Here is an 18,717-nt window from a genome sequence, read left to right on the forward strand (position 1 = left end):
AGGCGTAATGGACTCGCCAAACCAAATGTCTGTCTGTTCCAATCAGTGCTAGGTAGTTACAGGTATTCAAATCAACAAAATGACAAGGGTGCCCAAATTTATGCACCTGTCTAATTTCGTTTTTATGCATATTGCACATTTTCTGTTAATCCAATAAACCTAATTTTACTACTGAAATATTACTGTGTCCTTCAGTTATTTGATAGATCAAAATGAAATTGCTGATCCAAACACCCAGTTATTTATAAATGAAAATCATGGAAATTGTCAGAGGTGCCTAAACTTTTGCATACGACTTTATGTACAATAAGAAAATTTAGAACTTATTCTTCAGCAGTAACATAAAGAACTTCCTGATAAAGTAACATATATCATCGTAACCCACATGCATAAGTTTGCAAAGTAACATATCGCAACCAACATGCATAAATATAGCATAAGGCTTCAAATGAAAAATGTATCCCCATTGGATGCCTAAACATGATTGACATGCAATACTACCAATCAGAATCAAGATAATTCCTCATGATCATCCAATCCCACACATAAGGTAGGACTTATGAACCAGTAAATAGATTTACCAAACAGCCGGCGTGTAACCCCTCTGAGGAAGCGTGAGCGAAACACGTGTCAGGGGTCTGGCTTCAGAGAGTTCATACTCTCATTTTGTAACCGCTTACCCTCTATGAGAACTGTCGATAGCCAAAAACTTGTAAATGTGTGTTATATTCTGAGATCAGACATTGTGCTATGTTAGTGAAACAAGTCAGTTAAACGTTAATCTAGGCCCCCCCCCCCGCTATAGAAGGGGCTTAAGCAGACATAATCTATTACACTGAATAGCTGTGCTTAAGTTAACTGTGCAAGGACTTTATAATTACAGATAGAGTATTAGCTAGATAGCTTTAATCTTGCAATATGACATCAAACATATTAACAGGTCCTCTTGTTACAGCATTATTTCTGAATTTATTAATAGCCGGCTACAAAAGATAATGTTTGTATCTGACTGCTTGATATTATACAAACAAAGTAAAATGTTTCACATATAGATACATGATTCTCAGAGGTATTATTCACACATCTATGCTATATATTGATATCTAAATAGTTTAAGTGTTTTTTAAACGTGTATGATTGAATAGTTAAACCAATAAAGATAAAGTATGAATGGTTAAAAATCATTCCTGTATTCAGTGAGAATTTTTCCTAAATAATTGCAGGGGTAAAGCACTCTTTTTTTTTTTTTTTTTTTTTTTTTTTTTGTTACAGACTTTGTAACTCATTTATCTATGAGTTTCCTTAGTGCTATATTGCCCCCCTAACAGGTGCATGTTGATTACAAAAATATTTGGCACCTATAGGTACTTGCCATTAGTACTACTTAACCTACTATATTGTTACAAAAGTATTAGCCAGCTTTAGAGCCCTGATCCTATCTTGGATCTCCTCTATAGTTGTTTCCTCTGAAATTAGATCAGACAATGAGTCACACCAATTAGAGGCTGTACCTGCAACTGTCGCAATACTAGTAACTGGTTGCTATTGCAAATCCTGATGAAGAAACATCTCTTAAATAACCCTCCAGTTTCTTATCCATAGGGCCTCTAAAAGAGGAACAATCCTCAAGAGGAATAGTAGTTCTTTTGGCTAAGGTGAATATAGCACCCTCTACTTTAGGAACAGTGTGCCAAAGATCTTGCACTGAATCAGCAACAGGAAACATCTTCTTAAACACAGGAGACGGGTTAAAGGGAACACCCGGCTTCTCCCATTCCTGAGATATGTCAGACATGCATTCTGGAATAGGAAAAACCTCCACAGATTTAGGTTTGACATCAAAAATTATATTCAGTTTATAACCTTTTTAGGAGCCTCTGCAATTGCTTCAGAGTCATCCAAAGTGGCTAAAACCTCCTTCGAAAGTAAACGGAGATGCTCAAGTTTAAATAAAAAATTTACCTCCTCAGAATCTACCGTACTAAGAACCACAGATTCAGAATCAGAGATCTCGCTCTCAGAAGCTGCAGAGGAATGATCCTCGCTAGATAACGGAGAAAGACTAACCAAATCAGTCTTGGCGGAATCAGAACCCATAGAAATGTTCTTAGATTTCCTTTCTTTTACCAGAACTAGGTAAAGCACTTAAGACTGCAGAAGTCAACTGCGCAGCAAAATCTTTAGGCAAAAAAACACTCCCATTGACTGACTGAGAGGAACCGCAGGGCATTGCATGCAAATCTGTCAGACTGGGACATGTTAGAAGAAGGCTGAGACAAACCCTGAAGAAAAAGAAGGCTCAGATAGGGGATCCTTATCCTTAGATAATAAAACCTTATTAAGGCAAGGGGAACAAAATTGCACAGGAGGTATAACCTGGTCATCTGCACAGTAAAGACATTTGTCAAAGGATAGAGAAAGCTTGGGATCGGCATCCATAGTAAATCAAATCCCTTCTTTAGCGCAAACAAATCCCTTCTTTTTCTTATACTCTTATAGTTCTTGTATAAAAATTACTAAACAAATAACCGGCACCTCTACAGCCCAGCCAAGCTGGAGAGACTCACCCAACCGGTAACCAGGAATCAAATCCACGCCAGCAGAAATAACAATTCTGTTCAAACTGCAGATCCTAGAAAGCTGCAAACAGAGAGAAGCGACAGGCAGAAAAAATGATCCAACGCCCGAAAATCCACTCTGTTCCCTTGTAATCCGGTTTCCAAACACAGCCGACTAGAAACAAACCGCTCAGCACTCAGGAAGTAAACTGAGCGGTCACATGATCACAAATTCAAAAGTGTGATGCGGTAAAAAGAACAGCCAACAAACTTCCTTAAAGAGATATTGCCCTAAAACAAAAAAGGGTAAATAAAAGAGCCTTCTTATGGCAGAACAGTGCCCTGAACTGCTGCCCAAATAAATCCCCCAATCTTAAAAGGGATATTCAGTCCCATAAGGATCCACATTGTTCTCTTCATATCAATTTTTTAAGGAACTCCTAAGTGCTGCATCCTTCTCACCTAGAAGGTAAAAGCACTTACCTGTGGATCCGCTGTAGGGCAGGTACAGCAACAGGTGTGACAGAATCCTCACTGTCCTCATTCTACTGACTGTAGATAAAGAAAAAAACAGAGTAACCAACCCTGGTTTTCTATATAGGGGTAGCATAAATGTTGGAAAGAAAGCAAAGACAACCTCGCCGTCTTCCAACTGCTAAAAGCCACCATTACTCTTACTAAAGAGGATTACATGGACACAGCATAACCACAATCCTTGCTTGCAGGGAAAAGTACCCATTAAATGATTAACAACTTGATTTCCTTCAGACACCATCTTTGCACATCACCTGCAATGTTACACAGGCAAAGAATGACTGGGGATTGTGGGAAGTGGGAGAATACTTGCTGAGGTGTTCTTTGCCTCCACCTGGTGGCCAGGAGTTGAATTCCCACTAGTAATTGAATGGATTTGTGGACTCTCTATGCCTTTGGAAAGAAATTGGATAAGAGCCGTCCTGTCACTGGAAAGATATACAGCCAATCCACAACAGGGGCATGATTGATTTCATTGGAACATCTGTGGATGCCGTCATTTTGGACAGCAGGGAGAACCGTTAAAATAGTGGAGGCTATCCAAAACATTTGTGTTACATGTTTTAAAGAGTTTTAATTTTGTAAGTGCATATTTATTGTGTGCTTCTTACCAATAAATCTAACTGCATATGAGCCTGGGATGCACTTGTTTGTTTTGTATTTTACAGTAATAACGCTCCGTGCTTCCTCTTATATGGCTGTGCAGCACTTTTTATATAGCAGTTTACAGAGTATACCCCACATAAAACCACATGGGAAGCTGTAAGGAAGAGTACTCGCAAGGCCGAAGGCTCCATTTCACTTGTAGATGATAGTTTCTTCCAAGCCGACCACTCCAGCTCCCCCCTGTGTGTCGGTGTTGTAGCCGACTCCTGCTGATGTCACCGTCATAGACATTGCCCCTCAATACTCTTCCTCAGTCGCTGAGGGGTTCCTTTGGTAGCACTGCATAGTCATCAATCAGCACCATCCTATATAGACTCGTCAAGACAGAGCAACATTTTTATGAGTAAGGATTGGCTAATATGAACTCATGACATTATGCTAAGACTACGGCTGTTTGCCGAAACGCGTAAGCCTGTGTGCTGCGCTATTCTCTCCACTCTGTTTTGGATTGCTATCCGAATTTTAAATGAATCCACATTAAAGTTTTTGTGATTTTAGGAGCACGGGGTGGTTCTTTTTTTTTTTTACGCTGTATTATGCTATAATGTCATAAGTTCATATTAGCAAATAATTACTCATAAAAAGGTCACTCTGGCTCATGCGAGTTGTAGTCTATGGGCTAAAGTCTCACTTTACAGTACAGAGCAAAAAGTACAACTGTCTGATTGCTTTACAGTGGTCAGAGGGTAGTGGCTGTGCCAGATACTCAATCTCTGTCTGTACCGTAAGTCGATCAGATGCCAAGTGCGCTCCACAGAAACCAATCCCCCCACAAATGTGTATAAACCTTCCCCAAGCCAATGTGAGGTTAGAAGGCTGTCACAGCCTCTGTATTACCAGATAGGGTTATGCCAGAAATCACTTAAAGGGACAGAAGGAGCATGTGCAAAGTGCTGTCAGACAGGGCAGATTACATAAAACACCCTGTCTGAGAGAACTTTGCAAATGCAAAACCTTGTTTTGTTTATTATATGTTGTTTTTTATTATTATTATTATTATTATTATTATTATTATTATAATCCACCCCCTCCTAAAAAAAAAAAAAAAAAGACAAAAATAAAATAAACCTAACTGTGCCACCACAATGGCATTTTATTTTGGGGCATTGCCTCAACTGCCCCTTTAGAAGAGCTTTCACTGATCGGACTGTTGTAATATGCAATTATGAGTTTTTTTGTGTTTATGGTCTCTTCTGTTATCCCTGCCTGTCCCAGCAGAGGGAGCTCTAACACAGGACTCTAACACTAATTTTCTAGTCTTATATTCTAATGTCTTTGTGTTTCTATTTATTGGTACACAGTAGTGTAATGTGTTTACATTCTAATTCTGAGTTCTATAATCTGTGCGATTTTAGGCAGACTTTAGACATATGATGGCTAAACCGTATCATTGAGAGGGCTGCGTATGCTGCCTTCGGAAATGTGCCTTTTATTTGAACTACAGCAAAAATATTGAATCCTCTGAGTGTATAGTAAATTAACTGGTTAAAGGGCACTGGGTAGACTATTCTTGTAGTTTTCTAAGCTAAAATAGCAAATATGTATTTTTGTGAGTAAAACTTAAGTATTATTACCTGCTTTAGAGGAGAGAATGGGGGTACAGCACCAAGCATACTGTGGTATTTGCACATTGCCCTGATTTTTCTGATTTCTTCTTCACAGTTGGAGTGAACCTGTTTTATATCTGCATTATTATATATCTGTATGGTGACCTAGCTATATATGCAACAGCTGTGCCCCTGTCCCTGGTGCAGGTCACATGGTGAGTTGAGATGAAAATGATTCCCCAATTCGACTTGTACTGGGGGGAATCTCACCTTTTTTGTGCCCTCTCTTTCTTCCAACAGCTTCACTGGGAATGTTTCGTGCGGGACACGAACAGGAGAGAAGAATATTACAGACCCATGCTGGGGATCCATTCGACGCATTGATGCTTATAGGATCTACTTGGTGAGCTGCATTTTACCCTCCTGCTATCTATAGAATTGCCCTCTCAGCTGTTAAAGGACCACTGAAGTCAAAATTAAACTTTTATGATTCAGATAGAGAATGCAATTTGAAACCACTTTATGCGCATATTAATAATGGAAGCAAATGTATTATCTTGTTATATGCACATCATCTTCTGAGATAACCGCTCCTACTGAGCATGTGCAAGAGTTCACCCTATATACATATATGCATTTGTGATTGGCTGATGGCTGTCACATGGTACAAGGGGCAGAGAAAATAGAAGTAACTTTAAAATTTGTCAATCTTCTATTTATTTGAAATTCAGACTGATTGCATTGTTATAATTTTGCTTCATTCTTTTGGTATCTTTTGTTGAAGTAGCAACAGTGCACTCCTGGGAGATAGCTGAACACATCAGGTGAGCCAATGACAAAAGGCATATATGTGTAGCCACAAATCAGCAGCTAGCTCCCAGCATTGCATTGCTGCTCCTTAGCCTACCTAGGTATGCTTTTCAAAAAATGATATCAAGAGAACAAAGCAAATTAGGTAGTAGAAGTAAATAGTAAAGTTGTTTAAAATTGTGTGCTCTGAATGCTGCGCATATCTATATAAAAATATCCCTTTAAAAGTAGAATCACATCCTATAATAAAAAGCAATACAATAACACTTAATATGAATTTCAAATGAGTTTTTTTTTTTTCTCTCAAATAAATTTCAGTTACTTCCATTTCCCTCCCTGTACCATGTGACAGCCATCAGCCAATGACAAAGCACATAATGGTATATTCTGTGAACCCTTGCACGTGCTCAGTAGGAGCTGGTGTCTCATACTGCATAGAAAGAGGTTGCTCTATGTGTTTCATGACATTATTATTATTATTATTATCTTTTTAAATGGCCATTATTACATTTGATTTTTCTGTGCAGTTTCTGAACTCTGTGAAGATGCTCAATTATTTCTACCAAAATCCCCAGACACAATTTGGTTTTCGGGTGCTATTTACAGTTTTATTATTTTTTTTAGACTGTGTTCGTGGTCCTCTTGGGTCCTTTTACATTCTTCAATGTGCAAAAGACAAAATACCTCCAGATTTTGACATCCCTCATGAGATGGATAGGTGAGTAAACGTGTGGGTGGGATTAATTGGCTTCATGGCACAGTGCATAGTTTGGCCCAAATTTATCAAAGGTTCTGGCTACAGGCTGATGACCGCTGCTTCTTAACCAACTTCGCCATCTTTTATGTGGCGTATATAAATCCCCCCCCCCGTATATCAATCCCCCCTTGCGAGCAGGGGGCAGTGTTGCACACTAACGGTAATATGCAATGACACAATGCCGGGCAAACGGGGGTGAAGATGTGAGCCTTTGTCCACCAGACTTTGTTAAAACTGGCCCTTTAGGGCATACGCCCTTCAGCTTTACTGATAAAATCCCGTTGTACAATTTATTATACTTTGTAAAAAAAAAATCCTCAATACACCCCCCCCCCCCCCTTCTGTTGTGCAGGAGCATTGAACTTGATATTTTAGCATCACATAAACTGTTTCATTATTGCAATACACATTTATTATTTATTTTGCTGCCTTTTGCTGTAAAATACATCTGAAAATGTATTCTTGTTCCACTTTCCCTCAGGGATGCTTGGGTTAATACTTTTAGGCAAGTTATGTGACCTTGCCCACTACCCATAACCTTATCAGTCGCTTTCTGTTTGCAATAGCAGTGAGCATACTAGGTAGTTTAGGTGTGAATATTATTGTAAATGCATAAATATACATTTATATTTAGCTATTGGGTGAAGAATAGAAAGGAATACCTGTTAAATAAATTATTACTAAGTTAACCAGTGCTAAACCACCTTATGGGAAGTAAAGCGGTCAGGCAACCCCAGTCTCTCTCAGTAACTGTACATGTGCAAACATTGTTCATGATATATCTGAATATTAGTTTGTGATTGGTTAATAAGGGTTCTTTTGTTCTGGGGGACAGGGAAATCCGTGAAAAAAGAATAAACATAAAACAATATTCTCATTTGACAACATAAAGCTGCAGTTTTCATTTCAAAATTATTCTCATATATATATTTTCATAATTATCTAGTTTACAATTTGTGTTTAATGCCCCTTTTAAACAGAGCTACTTTTGTATCTCCCCCTCCCTTATCACCCTGCTACATGAGTACCTTGTGTACTGAAAAGCTCGCAATCTGTTATTTGCAACATTTGTGACTTAATTAATTGCCTGATCACTTCCTTCCTATGGGGCAGGGTTTAGGGCTAAATACTTCAATTATCCTTCCTTTCCATTATATAAATCTTTTCTTTCACATCCCATCAACATTCAGACCCTCCAGGCACTGGAGATTAAAATCCTCAACTGAGTCCAGAAATCAAACCGCATCACGTTACTCTTCCCCCTCCCGTTCCAACTACACATACAAAGGAGAGAACTTGATCTTTACTAATAAAAACATCTCCTCTGCCCCTTGGTAGTTAATGAAAGTGCTCTGTCCTTGTAACACTTTGAGGGGAAGAAAGTTTGCAGTTTCACAGAACCTCCCCCTTCTGGTGATTTATGGCGCAACTAATGAGTTTTCACAGCTTTGCTGCCACTTCTTGTTCCTGTGAGACAGCAGCATAAATTTTAGAGTCAAACGTTTAACTCTATAATGGAAAGAGAAGGTTCTATGATAGCACAGACCAGGACAAGGGAGGGTAAAACATGACACGTCACCTTGTCTTATTGTAAACTGTTCTTTTCATTCTCTGCAGCTTTCATCATCATGATTGTTCTGGCATTGATCCGGATCAGTGAAGGTAAAGGGGACGGTCACCCACCTATGGCAGAGGTGTCAGGAATCCGAAATCTGTTTGGAGTGTGCGTGTACTCCTTCATGTGCCAACACTCCCTACCATCACTTATCACTCCTGTGTCAAAGAAGAAACACTTGACTGGACTTGTGCTTCTGGATTACTTCTTGGTTCTGTCCTTTTACAGCCTACTCTGCTTTACGGCCATCTTCTGTTTCAGCTCAGGGGCCCTAATGGACATGTATACACTCAACTTTAGTGGCTGTGACTCACTGGCCCCCCTTTTCCTTGGCTACTTTCTTGGTCTCTTCCCTGTATTTACCATCAGCACCAACTTCCCAATCATTGCTGTTACTCTACGCAACAACTGGAAGACACTTTTCCATAGAGATGGTGGGACCTATCCGTGGCTTGTTGACCGCATAGTTTTTCCACTCATAACCCTGGTTCCTCCTATTATTGTAGCCTTCTGTACCACTAACCTTGAGGTCTTGGTGAGCGTCACTGGGGCGTATGCTGGAAACGGTATCCAGTACATTATTCCAGCATTTCTGGTGTTTTGCAGCCGCAAAGACTCTGCTCTGGTGTATGGACCTGAGCTCTCAAATAAGCACTGTTCTCCTTTCCGGCAATCTGGTTGGGTGTGGTTTGTGTTATGCTGGGCCCTGACTTGTCTAATCTATGTCACAGCCAACATTATTCTGACTGATGTCTAATCTTGTCCTGTGGCCAGAGAAAGGACAAGGGATCTGGGCAATGCTGTGTCTGTGCAGGTCACAGGATCTAGTTTAAGGACGATTGTGTCATCTATTACCCGTGTGGGGTTATTTCTTTCCTCGAAAGTGGGGCTGGTTCTCCACCTCCTCAGTGTGCCCTCAGCATTTCAAGTACTAGTCTGGACTTAGTGATACAATAAAACTCTGTATCCGAGACCCTGACACCTAAGCGCCTGGCGATGCCTGACTTTGTGCCTTTTTATTTTTCACATTGAGGGTGCTTTGTGTGCAGAGGTCATGCGGGCACCATAGCTGCTAAGTACATTAAGGGTTACAGTGGCGCCCTGTCCGCTCTGCATCTATTGAACATTTTGACAAACTGGTTGCTTTCTGTGTCAGCGTCCAATGGTTGCCCTGCTATGCTGTTCCTGAAGGTCATACTGGTGTCGTGCTTCTGAAGGGGATACTGGTTACTAGTGTACAGCTGCTGAAGACCGTACTACTGCTGTGGGTCATGCCATGCCCTGCAGCTTTTCCCCCTGAAGATCCTCTCTAGCTGATTTTGTGTCCTCAGAGTGGCACGGGGTCATTAGCTCCCTAAGGAGCAGTCAGTAGGACTCACCTATTTGCACACAGAATAAAATCAGTAAAACAAGTGCCTCCTTCTCTGAGTATTTCTATATGGGGATCTCTCATTACACCCCCTCCCAACCATCCAATGCTCAGCACGTGCCCAGCACTCACTGATTACAGATGCAGCTGCCCTGATTAGATTCCTGCTCTCCCATCCCCCTCAAGGAGCAGAGGTGATTTATGACTGTTTTATTCTCAGCTCTGATGAAATCATTCCAAGAGGCTGCACTGCCTGGAGTAATACTAATGATATACATTTGTTTTATGGGCTCCTGAAACACAAAGTGTGCGAGCTGCTTTTGTGTTTTATTTACAGTATATTGTGCTGAGCGTATAAACATGAGGTTGGCTTGTGTCTGTGCACAGTAAATGTTTCGGGATAGTTATTTTTCGTTTGGTGTGCACAGTATATGCTTGGGGAGATTCTAGCAACGCTGTATGGTGTGAGCAATATATGCTTATGAGGCAGATGAAATCAAAATATAAAAGTATTCCAAAATAAAGGAAGAATAAGGGAGAAAAAAGTTATGGGATAGTGCTTGAGTGTGTGTTATGCAGTGTGTACAGTGTACGCTTCGGGATGATGCGTGAGTGTGTTATGCAGTATGTACAGTGTACGCTTCGGGATGATGCGTGAGTGTGTGTTATGCGGTGTGTACAGTGTACGCTTCGGGATGGTGCGTGAGTGTGTGTTATGCGGTGTGTACAGTGTACGCTTCAGGGTGGTGCGTGAGTGTGTGCTATGCGGTGTGTACAGTGTACGCTTCGGGATGATGCGTGTGTGTGTTATGCGGTGTGTACAGTGTACGCTTCGGGATGGTGCGTGAGTGTGTGTTATGCGGTGTGTACAGTGTACGCTTCAGGGTGGTGCGTGAGTGTGTGCTATGCGGTGTGTACAGTGTACGATTCAGGATGGTGCGTGAGTGTGTGCTATGCGGTGTGTACAGTGTACGATTCAGGATGGTGCGTGAGTGTGGGTTATGCAGTGTGTACAGTGTACGCTTCGGGATGATGCGTGAGTGTGTGTTATGCGGTGTGTACAGTGTACGCTTCGGGATGATGCGTGAGTGTGTGTTATGCGGTGTGTACAGTGTACGCTTCGGGATGGTGCGTGAGTGTGTGTTATGCGGTGTGTACAGTGTATGCTTCGGGATGATGCGTGAGTGTGTGTTATGCGGTGTGTCCAGTGTATGCTTCGAGATGGTGCGTGAGTGTGTGTTATGCGGTGTGTCCAGTGTACGCTTCGGGATGATGCGTGAGTGTGTGTTATGCAGTGTGTATAGTGTATGCTTCGGGATGATGCGTGAGTGTGTGTTATGCGGTGTGTACAGTGTATGCTTCGAGATGGTGCATGAGTGTGTGTTATGCGGTGTGTACAGTGTACGCTTCAGGATGGTGCGTGAGTGTGTGTTATGCGGTGTGTACAGTGTACGCTTCGGGATGATGCGTGAGTGTGTGTTATGCGGTGTGTCCAGTGTACGCTTCGGGATGATGCGTGAGTGTGTGTTATGCGGTGTGTCCAGTGTACGCTTCGGGATGATGCGTGAGTGTGTGTTATGCAGTGTGTATAGTGTATGCTTCGGGATGATGCGTGAGTGTGTGTTATGCGGTGTGTACAGTGTATGCTTCGAGATGGTGCGTGAGTGTGGGTTATGCGGTGTGTACAGTGTACGCTTCGGGATGGTGCGTGAGTGTGTGTTATGCGGTGTGTACAGTGTACGCTTCGGGATGATGCGTGAGTGTGTGTTATGCGGTGTGTCCAGTGTACGCTTCGGGATGATGCGTGAGTGTGTGTTATGCGGTGTGTCCAGTGTACGCTTCGGGATGATGCGTGAGTGTGTGTTATGCGGTGTGTATAGTGTATGCTTCGGGATGATGCGTGAGTGTGTGTTATGCGGTGTGTACAGTGTATGCTTCGAGATGGTGCGTGAGTGTGGGTTATGCGGTGTGTACAGTGTACGCTTCGGGATGATGTGTGAGTGTGTGTTATGCGGTGTGTACAGTGTATGCTTCGGGATGGTGCGTGAGTGTGTGTTATGCGGTGTGTCCAGTGTATGCTTCGGGATGGTGTGTGAGTGTGTGTTATGCGGTGTGTCCAGTGTATGCTTCGGGATGGTGTGTGAGTGTGTGTTATGCGGTGTGTCCAGTGTATGCTTCGGGATGGTGTGTGAGTGTGTGTTATGCGGTGTGTCCAGTGTATGCTTCGGGATGGTGCGTGAGTATGTGTTATGCGGTGTGTACAGTGTACGCTTCAGGATGGTGCGTGAGTGTGTGTTATGCGGTGTGTACAGTGTACGCTTCAGGATGGTGCGTGAGTGTGGGTTATGCGGTCTGTACAGTGTACGCTTCAGGGTGGTGTGTGAGTGTGTGTTATGCGGTATGTACAGTGTATGCTTCAGGATGGTGCGTGAGTGTGGGTTATGCGGTGTGTACAGTGTACGCTTCAGGGTGGTGCGTGAGTGTGTGTTATGCTGTGTGGACAGTGTACGCTTCGGGATGGTGCGTGAGTGTGTGTTATGCTGTGTGGACAGTGTACGCTTCGGGATAATGCGTGAGTGTGTGTTATGCGGTGTGTACAGTGTCCGCTTCGGGATAATGCGTGAGTGTGTGTTATGCGGTGTGTACAGTGTAACCTTTTCAGGGAATAAACACTTTCGCCTAGATTACGAGTTTTGTTGGTAAACACCTGCGGGGCTAACAAGGCTTTTTTTTTCCAGCGCTCACTTAAGACAACGCTGGTATTACAAGTTTTCTGAATGGCTGCGTTAGCCTCAGAAAAGTGATCGTTGAGCAAATTTAGCTCCACTTCTACCTTTAATACCAGCGTTGCTTAAGTCAGCGGTAAGCTGGCTGAAAAAAACCTAACACCTGCAAAAAAGCAGCGTCTAGCTCCTAACACAGCCCCATTGTTTCCTATGGGGAAAGAAAAGTTATGTCTGCACCTAACACCCTAACATGAACCCCGAGTCTAAACACCCCTAATCTTACTTATTAACCCCTAATCTGCCGCCCCCCCCGCTATCGCTGACACCTACATTATACTATTAACCCCTAATCTGCCGCTTCGAACACCGCCGCCACCTACATTATACTTATGAACCCCTAATCTACTGCCCCCAACATCGCCGAACCCTACATTATATTTATTAACCCCTATTCTGCCGCCCCCAACGTCGCTGCCAGCTACCTACAATTATTAACCCCTAATCTCCCGCACCCAACGTCGCCGCCACCTACCTACAATTATTAACCCCTAATCTCCCGCACCCGTCGCCACTACTATAATAAAGTTATTAACCCCTAAACCTAAGTCTAACCCTAACACCCCCCTAAATTAAATATAATTTTATTAAATCTAAATAAAATCACTATCATTAAATAAATTATTCCTATTTAAAACTAAATACTTACCTATAAAATAAACTCTAAGATAGATACAATATAATTTAATAATTACATTGTAGCTATTTTAGGATTTATATTTATTTTACAGGCAACTTTGTATTTATTTTAACTAGGTACAATAGCTATTAAATAGTTAATAACTATTTAATAGCTACCTAGTTAAAATAATTACAAAATTACCTGTAAAATAAATCCTCACCTAAGTTACAAATAACCTTACACTACACTATCAATAAATAATTAAATAAATTAACTACAATTATCTTATATAAAATACAAGTAAATAAACTAAACTATATTACAAAAAAAACAAACACTAAATTACAAAAAATAAAAAATATTACAAGAATTTTAATCTAATTACACCTAATCTAAGGCCCCTAATAAAATAAAAAAGCCCCCCAAAATAATAAAATTCCCTACCCTAAACTAAATTACAAAGTAATCAGCTCTTTTACCAGCCCTTAAAAAGGCTTTTTGCTGGGCATTGCCCCAAAGTAATCAGCTCTTTTACCTGTAAAAAAAACCAAACACAATACCTCCCCCCCCCCACATTACAACCCACCACCCACACACCCCTACTCTAAAACCCACCCGATCCCCCCCTTAAAAAACCTAACACTACCCCATTGAAGATCACCCTACCTTGAGCCGTGTTCACCCAGCCGGGCACCGATGGGCCAGAAGAAGACATCCAGACCGACAAAAGTCTTCATCCTATCAGGGCAGAAGAGGACATCCAGACCGGCAGAAATCTTCATCCAGGCGGCATCTTCTATCTTCATCCTTCCGAGCGGAGCCATCTTCTATCCATCCGACGCGGAGCCATCCTCTTCAATCGAAGTCCTAACGAAGAATGAAGGTTCCTTTTAAATGACGTCATCCAAGATGGCGTCCCTCGAATTCCGATTGGCTGATAGGATTCTATAAGCCAATCAGAATTAAGGTAGGAAAAATCAGATTGGTTGATTTAATCAGCCAATCGTATTGAAGTTCAATCCGATTGGCTGATTGGATCAGCCAATAGAACTGACCTCGCATTCTATTGGCTGATCCAAGCAGCCAATCGGATTGAACTTCAATCCGATTGGCTGATTAAATCAACCAATCGGATTTTTCCTACCTTATTTCCGATTGGCTGATAGAATCCTATCAGCCAATCAGATTTCAAGGGACGCCATCTTGGATGACGTCATTTAAAGGAACCTTCATTCTTCGTTAGGACTTCGATTGAAGAGGATTGCTCCACGTCGGATGGATAGAAGATGGCTCCGCTCCGGAAGGATGAAGATAGAAGATGCGGTCTGGATGTCCTCTTCTGCCCGGATAGGATGAAGACTTCTGCCGGTCCGGATGTCCTCTTCTGGCCCATCGGTGCCCGGCTGGGTGAACACGGCTCAAGGTAGGGTGATCTTCAATGGGGTAGTGTTAGGTTTTTTTAATGGGGGATCGGGTGGGTTTTAGAGTAGGGGTGTGTAGGTGGTGGGTTGTAATGTTGGGGGGTATTGTATTTCTTTTTACAGGTAAAAGAGCTGATTACTTTGGGGTAATGCCCCGCAAAAAGCCCTTTTAAGGGCTGGTAAAAGAGCTGATTACTTTGTAATTTAGTTTAGGGTAGGGAATTTTATTATTTTGGGGGGCTTTTTTATTTTATTAGGGGGCTTAGATTAGGTGTAATTAGATTAAAATTCTTGTAATATTTTTTTATTTTTTGTTATTTAGTGTTTGTTTTTTTTGTAATATAGTTTAGTTTATTTGTATTTTATGTAAGATAATTGTAGTTAATTTATTTAATTAATTTATTGATAGTGTAGTGTTAGGTGTATTTGTAACTTAGGTTAGGATTTATTTTACAGGTAATTTTGTAATTATTTTAACTAGGTAGCTATTAACTATTTAACAGCTATTGTACCTAGTTAAAATAAATACAAAGTTGCCTGTAAAATAAATATAAATCCTAAAATAGCTACAATGTAATTATTAAATTATATTGTAGCTATCTTATGGTTTATTTTATAGGTAAGTATTTAGTTTTAAATAGGATTAATTTATTTAATGATAGTAATTTTATTTAGATTTATTTAAATTATATTTAAGTTAGGGGGTGTTAGGGTTAGGGTTAGACTTAGGTTTAGGGGTTAATAACTTTATTATAGTAGCGGTAATGTTGGGGGCGGGAGATTAGGGGTTAATAATTGTAGGTAGGTGGCGGCGATGTTAGGGATGGCAGATTAGGGGTTAATAATATTTACTATAGTGTTTGCGAGGCGGGAGTGCGGCGGTTTAGGGGTTAATACATTTATTATAGTGGCGGCGATGTCCGGTCGGCAGATTAGGGGTTAATAAGTGTAGGTAGGTGGCGGCGATGTTGGGGGGGTAGATTAGGGGTTAATAAATATAATGTAGGTGTCAGCGATGTTAGGGGCAGCAGATTCGGGGTTCATAGGGATAATGTAGGTGGCGGTGATGTCCGGTCGGCAGATTAGGGGTAAAAAAATTAAATTATAGTGTTTGCGATGTGGGGGGGCCTCGGTTTAGGGGTTCATAGGTAGTTTATGGGTGTTAGTGTACATTGTAGCACTTTAGTTAAGAGTTTTATGTTCCGGCGTTAGCCCATAAAACTCTTAACTACTGACTTTTAAATGCAGTTGGAGTCTTGGAGGTAGAGGCTCTACCGCTCACTTTTTCCAAGACTCGTAATACCAGCGTTAGCCAAATCCCATTAAAAAGATAGGATACGCAATTGACGTAAGGGGATTTTGCGGTAGCCTCGAGTCGCGGAAGAAAAGTGAGCGGTGAGCCTGTACCTGTCAAAACTCGTAATACCATCGTTAGATAAAAAGCAGCGTTGGGACCTCTCAACGCTGCTTTTTAAGGCTAACGCAAAACTCGTAATGTCGCCGTTTGAGTTGCAAGGTTGCTACTAAATAGAGCCTGTATTCATTTAATTATTATGGCTCTTTAAATGCCATTGGAATACTTCTTCCCATTTTGCTTAATGACACCTTTTAGATAGAGCTAAAGTTAAATCTATATTTGTTTTCTTAAAATTTGAGTAGGTGCTCCGTTTATTTTTCTTGAAGTATTAAAATTCATTCAGAATAACACTACAGGGCAAATTCACTAAATAATAAACTGACTTCATAACAGGCCTCTGCCGATACATTGTGTATTCTTGATCAGCATCCGTATTACAGCAATATGGCTGAGCCACAAGCAAATCACTTTTAACTTTGTATTGGAATTAATTTTTCCATAGAACATAAAATAATTTATTTCTTGAGTAAGCTGTTTCTTTCATGTAATTGGCATGAGTCCATGAGCTAGTGACGTATGGGATATACAATCCTACCAGGAGGGGCAGAGTTTCCCAAACCTCAAAATGCCTATAAATACACCCCTCACCACACCCACAATTTAGTTTTACAAACTTTGCCTCCTATGGAGGTGGTGAAGTAAGTTTGTGCTAAGATTTCTACATTGATATGCGCTTCTCAGCATTTTGAAGCCCGATTCCTCTCAGAGTACAGAGAATGTCAGAGGGATGTGAAGGGAGTATCACCTATTGAATGCAATGGTTTTCCTCACGGGAGATCTATTTAATAGGTTCTCTGTTATTGGTCATAGAGATTCATCTCCTACCTCCCTTTTCAGATCGACGATATACTCTCATATTTCATTACCTCTACTGATAACCGTTTGAGTACTGGTTTGGCTATCTGCTATATGTGGATTGGGTGTCTTTTGGTAAGTGTGTTTTTCATTACTTAAGACACTCTCAGCTATGGTTTGGCACTTTATGTTTTTATATAAAGTTCTAAATATATGTATTATACTTATATTTGCCATGATTCAGGTTTCAGTATATTTCCTTTTGCAGACTGTAAAATGTATTTCTTACCTGGGGTATAGTCTTTTTTTCAATTGACTGTCATTTTAAATTCATAGGCAGAATTAGGATCGCGAGGGCATGAAATGCCAAAGTATATTGCGTCATTTTTGGCGCAAAGTTACGTTCGATGATGCAAATTCGTCATTTCCGGCATCTTTGTCGACGCTGAGTCCTTTCACAAGGTTGCGTCTTCAATGGCGCAAGTGTGTCATTTACGGATGTTGTTAGCGCCAAAAAAATGTTTTCTGTTTGTGCGTCATACTTGGCGCCAAATATTTTCATTATTTTAAACCCCATTCCTATATGCCTCTCGCCTTTTTTCCCATTCCTGTAACTGCCATATAAGGAAATTGATAATTTTGCTTTATATGTTGTTTTTTCTCTTACATTTGCAAGATATCTCAATCTGATCCTGTCTCAGAAATCACTGTTGGAACCCTGCTGACTGATAACAGTTCTACCAAAGCTAAGTACATTTGTTGTAATCTTGTGGAGATTATATCTCCAGCTGTGGTCTGTAATAAGTTGTCATGATAAACTTTTACATGCAGAGAATGTGTCCATCAGTAATAGTACATTGCCTGTTGCTGTTCTTTTAACATCTAATGTACAAGATATACCTGTGAATTTATAAGAATTTATTGCTGATTCTGTTCAGAAGGCTTTGTCTGCCATTCCGCCTTCTAATAAATGTAAAGGTCTTTTAAAACTTCTCATAAAGTTGATGAAATTTCAAATGGCTGACAACATACTGAATTATCCTCCTCTTATGAGGATCTATCTGATTCAGAAGATCCTTCCTCAGATATTGACACTGACAAATCTACTTATTTATTTAAAATGGAGAACATTCGTTCTTTGTTAAAGAAGTGTTGATTATATTGGATATTGAGGAGACTAGTCCTCTTGATATTAAAACTAGTAAACGTTTAAATTCTGTTTATAAATCTCCTGTGGTTATTCCAGAGGTTTTTCCAGTTCCTGATGCCATTTCTGATATGATTTCTAAGGAATGGAATAGGCCTGGTACTTTTTATTCCTTCTTTAAAGGTTTTTTTAAAAAAAGAATTGTATCCTTTGCCAGCAGTTACATTGGAGTTTTGGTAAAAGATCCCCAAAGTTGATGGGGCTATCTCTACTCTTGTTTAGCGTACTACTATTCCTATGGAAGATAGTACTTCTTTTTTAAGATCCTTTAGATAGGAACTTGAATCTTATCTTAAGAAAGCCTATTTATATTCGGGTCATCTTCTCAGGCCTGCATTTTCTTTGGCTGATGTTGCAGCTACATCAACTTTTTGGTTGGAAAATTAGCGCAACAAGAATTGGATTATGATTTGTCTAGCATTGTTCGCTTGCTTCAACATGCTATTCAGTTTATTTGTGATGCCATTTTCTCCTACATTGGTGTGTTCGGTCCACGGCTTCATCCTTACTTGTGGGATATTCTCATTCCCTACAGGAAATGGCAAAGAGAGCACACAGCAAAAGCTGTCCATATAGCCCCCCCTCTGGCTCCGCCCCCCAGTCATTCTCTTTGCCG

The 18,717-nt window shown here is 40.8% G+C and overlaps 1 protein-coding gene across 1 annotated transcript in view; it reads left to right on the top strand.

The window, feature by feature from the left end:
• The window catches only part of TMEM104 (transmembrane protein 104), a 66,775-nt gene extending 56,875 nt beyond the window's left edge, over positions 1–9,900 (top strand). The window contains exons 7-10 of the mRNA XM_053708874.1: positions 5,421–5,520; positions 5,606–5,708; positions 6,740–6,833; positions 8,490–9,900. Of these exons, the coding sequence (XP_053564849.1) occupies positions 5,421–5,520; positions 5,606–5,708; positions 6,740–6,833; positions 8,490–9,244 (1,052 nt within the window). The 3' untranslated portion in view covers positions 9,245–9,900. The remainder of the gene's footprint in view (positions 1–5,420; positions 5,521–5,605; positions 5,709–6,739; positions 6,834–8,489) is intronic.
• Positions 9,901–18,717: the final 8,817 nt, after the last annotated feature.

This window comes from Bombina bombina, chromosome 1 (assembly GCF_027579735.1).
Source record: "Bombina bombina isolate aBomBom1 chromosome 1, aBomBom1.pri, whole genome shotgun sequence".
NCBI lineage: Eukaryota > Metazoa > Chordata > Amphibia > Anura > Bombinatoridae > Bombina > Bombina bombina.